This window comes from Penicillium cataractarum, assembly GCF_028827025.1.
Source record: "Penicillium cataractarum strain IBT 29864 chromosome Unknown utg000009l, whole genome shotgun sequence".
Classification (NCBI taxonomy): domain Eukaryota; kingdom Fungi; phylum Ascomycota; class Eurotiomycetes; order Eurotiales; family Aspergillaceae; genus Penicillium; species Penicillium cataractarum.
Genome location: NW_026622745.1, coordinates 1,662,589 through 1,675,272, shown reverse-complemented (window position 1 = coordinate 1,675,272; position 12,684 = coordinate 1,662,589). Strand labels below are relative to the sequence as shown.

Sequence of the window (12,684 nt, the reverse complement as noted above, 5' to 3'; positions counted from 1 at the left end):
TGGCATGATGATGACCGGAAAGTTTAATTATTATATGATATACCACACGATAGATTGAAACATCTACGTATATCTAAATTCCTTATCTGTGTTCTTAGAAGAAATGCTATGCACAAAAGAAAGACTGCAACAACAGCCTTGCATTTTGCTACGGTCGGTCCTCCGGCACTTCGGGTCAGCAATGTCCCGAGGGGGTTTAGATGCTAACGCCATACGCCTTCACCGCGACTTGGCCCCAAACACCCTGCTTCTGCTCCTCGGTTAATCCTCGTTTCTCCAAAACTCCTTCCACTATCTTTATCCACCGATTCCACGAAACATTATTGCCTCCGCCCCCAATATTGCACACAGGCCAATCCGAGCCGAACATTACCCGTTCGGCTCCGAATGCGTCGAATACCACATCGGTCCAAGGCTGCAGGCGATCAACAAGATTGGAAATATCAGGTTCGACATTAGAATCCAATGGGGGAAGCTCTGAAAATGCGCCCGAGAGCTTCATATAGGTCATTGGGCTCGCCTGGGCCATTTTCGTAATCAATTCTTTCCATTCCAGGAACTCTGGATGAGAAGAGACCGAGTCGGGCGAAAGTCGTAGGTTAGGCTTGCAAAGATGATCTATAACCCATAAATTAGATTCGTAGCTCGACAAATATCGAGATTGCAACTCACTTATAATGATTGTTACCGCATTGGCATCTCCCAACTTATCAATCATCTCCACTGCCTCTCGTAGTTGATGCAATCCGCCTTGTCTAGCATCTACCCCGAGATCAAATGCCAGGCCCTGCTGGCCTAGCCAGCGCAATCCTTCCACAAATTGCGGCTGGATCATCACCCCAGCTGGCTTATCCTGGACCAAGTATCTCACTCCTCGCACCTTGCGCCAGACCTGCTCCGTTTTCGTCCGCTCCTTAACCTGGGTCATATATGAGCTCAAGGCCTCCGGACCACCAGGAACGGGTGCCCAGGGGACAATTCCCAGACAGAGATCCTTTTGGGTTGCGTCATGACCTTCTCCAGCCACCGGTTCCCCCAGCGCAATGCGTGTTAAGAGGGACACCTCGTCGAGGGCATGCGTCCACCCAGGGCTATCTGGCTGATCATCTGCCACGGATGAAATGCGATCGGTCTCAAGGAAGATGAATCCACGTAGGTACTTTGATTCGAGAGTGTCGCTTTGAGTAGAAATGGAAGATGACGCGTGCCGGTACTCGTCGACGCTGTGCTGTGACCCGAGGGGACTGTCGGGGCTGTACCAGGCTAGTGTCGGTAAATGAGAGGCTGGAAAGAGGTGAATGTGAGAGTCCACGATTGGAGTCGGCATCTTGATCGTCTATTTATCGCGTGTGCTGTTTTTTGTCGAGCTGTATTTTCGCGGTCAATTGTTGCGCGTTGACATTGCGTGGAGATGCGGGGTCATGACTGGATGGGATGGTTCATACCTTCTAGTAAAAGCCAAAGACGCAGTTGTCAAATATACTTCTATATGAATATGCAAATCTTAATGTTCCCAGTAGAATAAGTGATCAAAGATTGAGGGTGGACAGTAGTGAGTGGGAAAAAAGTTGGATTCCATCGCTAACAGTCGTCGGTAGACTTTGTCCCGAGCGAACCAGGGTGGATCTTGGGAGGATCCTCAACCCACTTGGGCAAGGAGACAGGTCCATTCTACTTCTTTTGGATCTTTGTTCCTTAATCATAGTTCCCTAGCACTTCCTCTGTCGAAGAACATTTTCCTCTCTCTCCTACCACTTTACTGTGCTAATATCGGACTCATTGCGAGCTGCCTCCAAAAGTACCCCTGTCACTCTAGTTGCACTGTGCACCAAGCAATCAACAAGTATGATGCCGATCAAATCGGGCATTCAGATGGCAAGCATGCCCACTTTGGCCAAGTACGCAACTCATAGTTGGGTATGGATCGCTATCTGATTGTCGCCTCGAAAGACAAGCTTTTTGTGTGACGAACCTGCATTCCCTGCACTCGGTACCGCACCTTATTTCTCTTGACCTTGACTATGTCGTCCAGTACCACTGGAGACCCCAACTTTTCATGACAGGCCACTAGCTCAGATGAAGTGGTTCTGGGTTCTTGCATGTAGGGCCGTGTGCCTCGGTGATGTTAGACCTCATCTCTGTGGAGCTCGTCATTTGATGACGCCCATATAAGGCAGGTAGATGATACAGATACGCCAACCTCGGTACCCTCGATCAAGTCGCCTAAAATTTCCGAAGTGCGCAATGTCAGATGCACACTCACGATAACTGCGGTGATACAGATTAGGCCTAAACAAAGCGCCTCCTCGGCGGGGTTGAAATGTGGCTGAGGCTGAGTTAGCCTACGGCCAAAAAGATGCCTATTTCCCACTTCAAAGCCCTAGTAGCTTTCTGTCACTCTTTGATCTCGTCTGGAATTCCAAAATTGAAACTTGAAACTTAATCTTTGAGCGCTTTGCGAAAAACATGTCTCTTGAAGAGCTGGAATGGCTCGAAACCAGGCTTCGGAAATACGAGTCGAGCAAGGCGATTCACGATCCCCCATCGCCGCAAGCCTACGAAGCAATTGCAAAAAGCTCTTTCTACCGCCTGCCTGTAGAAATACGCCGAAAGATTCTCACTGCCGCGTTTGGAAATTACACTCTTCATATAGGGCTCTCGTACCAATCTGGATTTCGCGATCTAAGCGTTAGTAAATCGGACTCCCAAACTGCGAGATGGGACGGCGGCATTTGTACGCGCGAGCCCGGCAAATCACCGTTTCGTGATCATTGCACTCTGGACAAGCTTGGTGTGATGGGCTGGCTGCTCAGCAGCCGATTAGGGTTCGTGATGTATTCTGGAACATGCTTGACACTTCTAATTTTGCCATGAGACTAGACATGCCGAAGGTACAGATGTGTTGTACTCAACTAATACTTTTCATATTGGCAACGAAATGATGGTTCACAACTTGAAAGTGGTACTTCCATCAGAACACTTCGCTCGCATTCGCTCTCTGGAACTTCTTGGCTATTTCTATTTGGAAAATTGGCCATATCATCATCCCAAGACAGTAAGACTGGGGTGGGGTGGTCTTGAATTGGTTCTTGAAGCCATTAGAGATCGATTCCCTTCACTGCGAAAACTGTACCTGTCCCTTGAGACCTATGACGTAAACGCCTATCTTAATTGGCGCGAAGTGGAGGGTGATCCTTTCGATCCTGTGATTGACGTTATGGAGAAAGCTCTCGGGGTGGTTGATGAGATCGTGTTCCAGAAACATCCTAGTCTCAAAGTCGAAGTTGCATTGTCGGCACGAGTTCTGCATGAGCTTCGATACCGAGGGTCGGGTGAGATTGCTCCACAGTACCCCAGGATTTCTGTCGTGCAGGGCAGAGATGATAGTAAGGTATGTGATGATGAGAGTTTTGACTAGATAAACCATCTCTGCTATTGAAAGGGATGATGCTGACTATAATGGCTATGTGACAGGGTCTTTGGCAATTTCGCCCAGGCATACACCATAATCTTCGTGCAGACTAAAGCAACATGACCTGACACATATTGAATCTGGAAATCTTGTAACGGAGACTAAATTGTATGAGATATAGGATTGAATGAACTACATTGATTGAAGAACGTCGAAGAGTAGAAACGGAGGTTATGTACATTGCGCATCAAAATGGTCAGGTTGTCAGTACGTAGGTCCCAAGTCAAAAGATATCAATCTTCCAGAATTCCGGTGAGCCCAGCAGTCTTGAAGGAGGGACGCGACAGAATCAAGGCGAATGCAAGACTAGGGCTGTGTAGGTTGGTATCGACTTGGCCTTGGGTCTATGGACGGATCTATGGATGCCCGGCCCAGGTTGGGCGATTATATAATCAATTACTGCCTCAGGTGTCAACATTTGAAGCCACGAGACTCACGAGTCTGAGATTGCAAGGATTCTTTCCCCGTGTTGTATGAAGCGAAACCGACAAACGTGCACTAGAATATCTGAAGAACGAACTTATTGAAGAACTATCAGTAAAATGACTGACCTTCGGACATGGTAAAGTGAAAGCTGAACATGCGTTCTACCGGTCCGTACCACTCACATCCTATCTTCAGCGGGGTTTCTGACTGTATATCTTCTCACCAGAAGCCGCCTGCCTGACGTGTCGTCAGAAATCACGTCGATGCGATCGCGGGCGGCCCGTGTGTAAACGCTGCATCAGCAAGGGATTGCAATGTGGTGGGTACCCGGACAAATTTCGCTTTTGCGGGATCGCCAGCCGTGGGAAATGGAAGGATCGAGATCTCCCCATTGATGAAGAGGCTGTTTCCGCTTCCTCGTCCCCTTCGTCAACAATTCCATCAAGAAAGACTGCGTTGAAACGAAGTGATAATTCATCAAGTCGTTCTCCCCATGACCCACTGGCACTGGTATCTCAAAGCTCGGCCCCAATTCACAAATCAGAAATCGACACGGTCCTCAGCTTGGATGAGACTGACATACTTCTGAAGCACTGTAAGTCGTTTGTGTAGTCAGCTATTAGATGGAAGTTTTTTTTGACTGGCTTCATCCAGACGATCAGTTTGTTTGTCCCCATCAAATCGCCCACGAGAATACCAGTGACAATCCCTATCGGCGCTATGTGCTTCCTCTGGCGTACGAGCAAATTGGACTTCTTTACGCGGTCCTCGGACTTTCCGCATGTCACTTGGGACATTTGAAATCCGATAAGCACCTGTATGAAACGACCGCTGTCGATTACCGGGTCAAAGCAATCACTGCCCTCGGTGCAGCCATCAGAAAAGTCTGCTCCGGACATTTCAGTGACAATGAACGAGACGGTGTATTTGCAACAATACAAATTTTGCTGCTTCACGATGTAAGTGACTGCATTCTTGGGTACAAGCTCGTATAACTGATTTAAAATTACTTTTGTAAAGATTCGTGAATCTGGCATCTCGACGCACGGCGCGCATATATCAGGAGCGCTGTCTATCTGTACACAATTGAAGCTTGATGAACGCTTAACAGTCAAAGATGAAAGGACTGTTTTCTTCCTGGGTAATCTTATTTGGTAAGTCTTCTTGATCTAACGTCGTTAACCTCGGTCTAATTATCTTGTGTGCTACAGGTTAGACATCATCCGAGCATTTTCTGTACCAGAACGACTGTGCTTTACGCAAGAGCTTCGCCAAAAGCTATTATCCCTATGTGACCTGAGATTCGAAGCTGTGAATGGTTGTCCACGGGAGCTAGCTCTCATTATTGGTGAAATTCTCGAGCATGCTAAAGCGCACTCGAGTGGCCGTCTAAGCACAGACGAGTACTATACACAAGTTCAAACACAGATCCAAAAGATTTACAGTTGGGACAGCTCTCGATGCTTTTACCCCAGCGAAGATCCCCTCTGGCGATGTGTTGCAGAGGCATTTCGACATACTTGCATTCTACGGGCCTGGCGCCTTCTCGATCCCAGTGAACCTGCATCAACGCCACGCATACAGACATCGGTCACTGCAATCCTGGATTCCCTGGCGCATGTTCCGGGAACGAACCCAATAATAGAGCTTAACGTGATGCCTCTGTTCATGGCTGGTGCTGATAGTCTCTCTCCTCACTCGCGACATTATGTCTTGTTGCGACTTAGTGAAATTCAAGCCAGAGCTGAGATGGGCTGGGCAGCGCCTCAGTCATTACTTGAGAAGGTGTGGCAAGCCAGGGCTCGCCAACCAGAACATGATCAAAGTAATGTTCCCTGGATGGATTTTGTGAGTCAACATGCATCTTTTGAGTTACTCTGCGTTACTAATATAGTTTAGACACACAATGCCGACCCAATGCAGCAGGACGACTATTTAATCATATAGAAATGTCATTCAATGTGATTTCGACTCAAGATATGGGACTTTGATCGCACTCGTGCATTAAGCGCTCTCGGGCAGTTCGGCTTCAATAATTCCCAGTCCATCACCCTCGCGCACCCAGAACTTGGCAACTCGCAAGCCAACAGACGTCATGAGATCGGTCCAACGTTGTTGAGTTCGCTCTAGACCTGAACAGAAAACCATGACTGCCATATCAGTCATACAAGGCAGAGAACGCGCGTTCTGGTCGGGAAGAATGTACTCTTCCGCAATAATCTTGGAGAATCCCGGCTTCATAGCGGGCTTAAGGTTGTTGAAGATGATCGCTGCTTTCTCATCGGACCAGTCGTGAAGCACATTTTTGAAATAGTATGCGCGTGCGCCTGTAATTTTCAAGGTTAGCTGCAACTCTCAACAAGAGCACGACAGTGGAAATTCACCTTGAACTGGTTGGACTTGTTTGAAGAAATCATACGAAACAGTATCGATACCAGCAACTGCCAGGTCCTGCGCGCCTTGGACCTCTTCAATTACCGCGGGAAGATCCTCTAGAATGAGTTTACCGCGAACATCCGGGAACCTCTTTTTAAATCCGATCAGATCATGACCGCGACCAGCTCCGATATCAACCAGAAGCGGAGTGTCAGCCTCCAGATCAGGATGATCCAATATCTGCTCTTGAACAGGGAACCAGTCTCCCCAGTGCGGTCTGTCAGCTCGCTGCCCTTCCATGAAGCTATTGAATCGAGTCAACGCCTCTGGATTCTGACAGAGCCAGGTGAAACCGTCTGTTTTGAAATCATTTGTATACTGGAGGGCAGCGAGCATGGGGTCATCTGGATTGCGATAGTTGGTGGCTCGGAGGTATTCGGGAGTCTTTTGGAAGGTTGGCAGAAACTCAAGGAAGCTATCACCCAGTAACAGTGAGCATGGCACTTTGTTTCTTGTGCGGGGCACTTACAGTGACTCTACAACTCCAATCGATGCTCTCTCGGTCATCTCCTTGGACAGTCTGGTGGGTAGATACTCGCGAGGCGCGAACTCTTGCACGAATCCATTCGTTGCGAGGAGTCGCAGTATACGCTCTGGTATGAAATTCTCAATTAATATACTTTTATTTTTTGCTGCCGGCATTTACGTACCAACTAAGAGAGGATCGGCTGGCTTAACCGATGCTAGGTCTGCCAATGGGACTGGAGAGGTCGCCTTTGCCAGCACAGGGAATATCTCCATATCATGGGCAATTTTGACTGCCATTACAACGGACGGCTAGTTAAGTTAGTTTTTCCTCTCATAAAAGATATCTCAACAATCCATGTATCGCATACTGCATATGCGAGCTTGAGAATCGCATCTCGAGGACGTTCCAACGCTCGCGCCAGCTGAAGTGCCTTTTCCTGTGCATCGATTCTCGACTTCTCGAGCCCGTCTGACTGAAAAGAATCAAGGGAAGCTTTTGTCTCTGCGAGGAGGTTTTGGAGTTGCTGTATATCCATTGTGAATAGCTCAAATCTGAAATAATGAAGAAGACGAGTTCAGCACAGGGTTGGAGGGGGGACTCGTAGTGTATTATCACCCTTCAAAATGAGGGGCTATTGTTCCACCGATAAACATCATGCATGTCGCTAGGTGGAACAGATGCAGCTTGTGGAACCAATATGATGATATTAGTCCTCCCCAGATTTCGTTTATCATTTGTTGCTGAACACAAGCTGAACACATGCCAAAACGATCCTGTACTAGCAGCTGCATGTATGTTTTCCGTTAGATAGTATTCACATGTAGTTCTAGTCTCCTTGAATCGTCGGTTCAAATACTCTATTGACAGCCTTAGCGGGGTGATAGAGAGAGCAAGGCGCGCCACAGAGCAGTGGAGTCGTGCCCACATCGACCATCGTCCGTCGACAGGCCGCCAGCCTCACGCAGATCGACCCGCCTTTGCATTAGCTCCTTCAGCCTTGAAAGAAAAACAAGAGATAGAGGCGGGGCATACGATTGATTTCTATGAATGGATAGAGCCGCTCCGGAACTATCAATAGGAACCTCAAATTTGAGCATGTCGATAGTTTCCACTCATGCAGTTGTATGCAAGATCGTCGCATCCTTCTCAATAGATCAAGTAAAAATTCCGTTCGAGTGTTTCAGGCTCTCCTTCTTTCTATGGAATATCTGCGACTTGTAATGCATCATGTCGATCGAGCTCCACGTTGTGTGTGGTTCTGTTTCAAACCCGGAAATTTCCCATTACGCAAGGCTATCTATCTAGCATTCTACTTTAATAGGCCAGCTCATGAAAGATGAGACAAAAAGTTCTCGAACGTGTGTGCCTAACTCAGCCTTCCACCAACTGCTTAGTATAACATACTATCTCACGCACATACCATCCATAATCTATAACTATACCTCTGCAGCATGATCATCCCGACAAACACCCTCCTCATCTTTCTTCAAATTCTTCCTCACATAAGTCTGTCTCACCAAATCACCCTCATGTCTACAAACCTCCCACTCCCCAATCCCAAGTTTTTCCGGCGCTCTCTTCACTCCACGTCCTCCCCCTCCAATAATCAAATTCCCCGGTCGGTAACTCGGATCAATCCGCAGCTTATGAACAGCGGAGATGTGTATCTGTGCGTTCTCGGGAATATCACGCACTTCTCCACAAGGAAGGGGCCAGCGAATCGGTTTCCAGGTTCCGTCGGGTTGGAGGTCCATTCTTCGGAAAGGAAGGTACTCCATTAATCGCCATGCCATTGTTGAGAATAATGAAAGGCCGCCACCGTAGGTGAGGCAGTCGTGGGCGATGCCTTGGTCCATGGTATGAGAAAGTGCTTCGTTGAATTTGTCTGTTCGTCGGTTGGGAGTGTCTTTACTATGTGCTGCAAGGCCGTTGGATAGGGTGGTTTCCTTGAGCCCTTCGCTTGGAGCGTGATAGTCCTCGTAGCAATTGAAGCGTTTCAGTTTCTCGGGGTCGAATTCTAAACCGGCAGCTTGTGCTTCTTTAACCATCCATACGAGCGGGATGTGACTTAATGGCCAGGGATCCTCTGGGTTGAGCTTCCAACCCCCACCGACATCGCCGTGTTGACCTGGGAACCAGACTTCTGAGATGTCCTGCTCATCCTGTTCTTCTTCACCGCTGCCGGGGATGTTCAAGCTGGGAACTCGGAGAGAGGTTCTGGAAACTGCGCTTTTCACTGAGCGATGCTCGGCCAGATAGGCATTGGTCCTGGGGAATTCGGAACTTCCTTTGCGCATTGGTGACGACGACGGGGCACGATATCTGAATTCATCCGTCCCACTGCCAGATGCAGACCTGCGGCGCCCTTGTCTCCCGGCTTCCCCATTTTCCGGTAGAATAATCTCCGGGACGTTTGTCTTCTCATGATCCTCTCGTGAGAGCAAATGCCTCAACCGATGTGTATGAGAATGGCCATGGGCAGCAGGTCGAACCTCCGATATCAGATCCTGCCGAAACTTGGCCCGCCGCTCATCGATAGAGACAGCATGTCGAATAACACGAGCCGTCGTCTGCGCCGTATAAGGAAACTTGCTCCTCTCCATCCAAGCATTCTCAAACATAGCCACACTATTCACCGTATCGAATAGTCCCATGAACTTAATCCGACTCACCGGCCTACTGAACGTCTCGCGGAAGGCCTTCATGAAACGGAACAGCTTGTGTCTCTCCTTGTCGTCCTGCTCCGTGCCACTTTTCCGTTGCTGCCATTTGGCAAAAGTCTTCCATGCAAAGCGCACTAGTTCCTCGTTTCCGGGTTGGAGTAGACCGATGTAGTCTAGCATTTCTGCGAGGAAGCGTGCCGTATATGAGCCTCGACTAAAGCCGAAGAAGTAAATGTCGTCGCCGGGGGCATAGTATCGCATTAGGAACTTGTATCCTCCTAGGACGTGCTCATCGAAGGATGATCCCAGTGCTGCATCTTTGGCTTTCTTGTATGAAGACTTGATACGCTCGATTCGTCCCTTGCTACCGAGTGAGTGTGATGTCACGTACGTTCCTATACCGGGTTGGTAGTAGTGGTATTGGTGGCTTTGGCTGCGATCAAGCATCTATTCATATTTAAGCGAATGAGTTTTTTGCCCGTCACGTTGAATGAGATAAAGCATAACCTACGCGATAAATCTTCACAAGATTCGTATCCGACCCATCACCAGCAAATTTATTCCCCGTCCCATCAAAGCAAAGAACAAACTGTTTCGGCTGCACAAAAGGTCCCAAGATCTCCCTCCATTCATGAGATTCCATCTCGGGTGGTAGGTCGCGATTCGTATGTCGCGTTAAGTGTCATCCAGACAAGGTGACAGCTGGTGAGGCCCATGGTTCGTATTAATATTTATGAGAATCAGTAAACAAAGCCTTATGTACCCGGGTCGTGTCTCGGGGGGCTGAGATCCTGAGCTGAAGATGAATCGGGGGGGCTGTAAGATACGATCCAACCACATTTGAATACCCACACACGCTCCGCCGTCCGTCATAATCCTTGGCCTGAAGATTGTCCGGTATGCGGCCAGCTTACCGCTAGCTAGGCTCCGATGCGGCGTGCTGGTTGGGCGGGCGCTTGGTGGGTCGCTTTCTGCAGCGTCCGGGCACGGCTGTCGTATTGTAAGTTGTGCTACTAATCGGGGTGGATCTTGTTAGATCTAGGATTCTAGGGGGGTTCGTGAGGCATGGGAAGGTTTAGCGGGTGAACATGTTCGTTTGATTGGGGCTCTTCATTTGTTCAAGGTGATGCAATAATTGTCCTTCGTGCATGGGCGACGAGGCCTTGGCGAGGGAGTTTTGCATGTGTTGATGGAGTCCCAAGCGTCGCGATCATGATTCAAAATGCGTTTTTTTTATTCTGAATATCTTTTTGGGGTATGTTCAAATAGGTACATGACGTATGTTCCTGGGGGTATCGATGCATTTCTCATCCCACGTTCGTCTTCAAGTAAAAATCCCACATTATACTATTCCACCTCTTCCTCTCGATCTCCCCTTTTGATTGCCGACGAGCACCTATATCCACTTCAGCATTTATTCAGTCTTTGGGACTGTCGCAGCAATCGCGGCAGGGGCAAGGTGCATAATTTCAGCAACCTCCTCGTCGATCAAGGGACCCGAGTATTCTTTCCTAGCACGGACAAAGTACCAGATACCGCTTAAAATCAGCACACCGGCAGTGACGACAATACTGTAGTTCATGGTCGTATAATCCACTGGGGTCTCGGGAGGCCACACACTCCAGAAGATGACGAATAGCATATAAACGCAAGCGTACGCATTGTTAATAGTACCGAGGATACCGGGGACCTTCCATGGGCCCCAGATCAGAGGTGCCTGGGCGATGTCATACTCAGTAGGCTGGGTGCCTTTCTTCTCGGGCATGTCGCGTTCGGGGCTCTGGGAAGGACCTGGGCTAGAGAACTCCTTGTCAACTGGGCTCTTGGGGCGCGCAGGGGTAGCAGCTTTCTCCGTAGCGTTGGCAGTGGTGCTAGCGGCAGCATCCGGGAGGCCATCCATCATGGTACCGTGGGGCAGGACATTTCCTTTGATGCGATGGTAGAGAAGGAAGGCGCTTGGGAGGAAATAAGTGCTGTAAAATCCAGTCACGGTAAGGGAGATGACATCGTTGAAGGCGGTAGTAGATCCAATGTAGATGAGTGTCAGGGCACATGCGAGTCCGCAAACTACGGTGACAGATACGATGGGGACTTTGGTACGATGGTTCACGCTCTTCAAATAGTGGGAGAAGGGCAAGCCCTGGTCTCGAGCAAAAGACCAGGTCATACGAGATGCGGTGGCCGTGATACCGGTGGAACAGGCCATAGTGAGTACCATGATAAGGGCAGTCATGACCGACGCGCCCGCGTACGAGTGGGTGACGTCGTAGAAGATTTGAATGAAAGGGAACCCTGTGGCAGTGTTCAACACAGACTCGACATCGCCCAGGCAGAACAAGACCGTGAGCATCATCGAGAATCCGAGGGCGCTGTTGATAGACATACCCGCAATGATGGCTTGAGGGATCACCACTGCGGCATTGGCGACTTCTTCAGCCATATGGACACTCGCGTCGGCGCCGACAAAAGTAGCAATATTGCCAATGAAGCCAACACAGTATGAGATGCCTTGAGTCGGCCAGTTGCCTTCATTCAACGCCGTGTGGAAGACGAAGTCCGCCGATTTCTTGGGGGACATGGCCAGGAGCACAGCTGTGATCGCGATGAATCCTGCCAAATGCAGGACCAACATGAAGATCTCAAAACGCGGCAGAATGTTAGGCACCACCACGTTGATAAAGAAGGTACATGCGACGCTGGCCCAAGCCAGTAGGGTATTCTGCCAGCGCTGCTGGGCAAAATCCGGGTTGTTCAAAGTGATGAGACCCTCGATCATCGTGCCGAGGAAGATCGTCTCCGTCGCGATCGTGGCGATCCATGCAAGGGAGGTCAACCAACCAATCAAGTAGCTGCAGACTTTCTTCCAGCGCATTGGGGCGAGCATGTAGACCCAGTAGTACTGCCCTCCGGCAATGGGCGCCATGGAGGCCAGTTCAGCGATGACAGTATACGTTGATAACGTAGACAAACACGCGATGATATAGCCGTAGAATGCGCCCGCGGGGCCACCATTATCGAATGACTGGGAGAACAGGGTAAGAACGGTCTCCCAGGTGATCAGCTCAGCCATCGCGAAACCAACAATCGCCATGAAGTTGAACCGACGCTTCAACACCTGTTTCTTTCCCAGTCTAGCCAGAGCGAGATCATCGCTCGCTTCGGGGCCACGCTCGACATGCATGGTGAGGTTTTTTTTTTTTCGGAGCCGCCCGTTAGGA

At 49.3% G+C, this 12,684-nt stretch overlaps 6 protein-coding genes across 6 annotated transcripts; 2 read left to right on the top strand and 4 right to left on the bottom strand.

Annotated features, from left to right (window-relative positions):
* Positions 1-196: 196 nt before the first annotated feature.
* Positions 197-1,327, bottom strand: N7496_011210 (uncharacterized protein; the record flags this gene model as incomplete). The annotated part of the gene is made up of 1 exon (XM_056704123.1): positions 197-1,327. One exon carries the CDS (start codon positions 1,325-1,327, stop codon positions 197-199), a length of 1,131 nt encoding a protein of 376 aa, XP_056550083.1.
* A 1,139-nt stretch (positions 1,328-2,466) lies between these two features.
* On the top strand, positions 2,467-3,792 carry N7496_011209 (uncharacterized protein; the record flags this gene model as incomplete). Its single annotated transcript, XM_056704122.1, has 3 exons — positions 2,467-2,825; positions 2,881-3,391; positions 3,718-3,792. 3 exons carry the CDS (start codon positions 2,467-2,469, stop codon positions 3,790-3,792), a joined length of 945 nt encoding a protein of 314 aa, XP_056550082.1.
* Positions 3,793-4,052: 260 nt separating this feature from the next.
* N7496_011208 (Zn(II)2Cys6 transcription factor) lies at positions 4,053-5,845 on the top strand (the record flags this gene model as incomplete). Its single annotated transcript, XM_056704121.1, has 6 exons — positions 4,053-4,065; positions 4,125-4,493; positions 4,553-4,857; positions 4,919-5,052; positions 5,110-5,746; positions 5,798-5,845. 6 exons carry the CDS (start codon positions 4,053-4,055, stop codon positions 5,843-5,845), a joined length of 1,506 nt encoding a protein of 501 aa, XP_056550081.1.
* Positions 5,846-5,902: 57 nt separating this feature from the next.
* On the bottom strand, positions 5,903-7,338 carry N7496_011207 (Plant methyltransferase dimerization; the record flags this gene model as incomplete). Its single annotated transcript, XM_056704120.1, has 5 exons — positions 5,903-6,225; positions 6,283-6,749; positions 6,804-6,927; positions 6,985-7,111; positions 7,171-7,338. 5 exons carry the CDS (start codon positions 7,336-7,338, stop codon positions 5,903-5,905), a joined length of 1,209 nt encoding a protein of 402 aa, XP_056550080.1.
* Positions 7,339-8,239: 901 nt separating this feature from the next.
* Positions 8,240-10,109, bottom strand: N7496_011206 (T6SS phospholipase effector Tle1-like catalytic domain-containing protein; the record flags this gene model as incomplete). Its single annotated transcript, XM_056704119.1, has 2 exons — positions 8,240-9,913; positions 9,978-10,109. 2 exons carry the CDS (start codon positions 10,107-10,109, stop codon positions 8,240-8,242), a joined length of 1,806 nt encoding a protein of 601 aa, XP_056550079.1.
* Positions 10,110-10,880: 771 nt separating this feature from the next.
* N7496_011205 (uncharacterized protein) lies at positions 10,881-12,647 on the bottom strand (the record flags this gene model as incomplete). The annotated part of the gene is made up of 1 exon (XM_056704118.1): positions 10,881-12,647. One exon carries the CDS (start codon positions 12,645-12,647, stop codon positions 10,881-10,883), a length of 1,767 nt encoding a protein of 588 aa, XP_056550078.1.
* Positions 12,648-12,684: the final 37 nt, after the last annotated feature.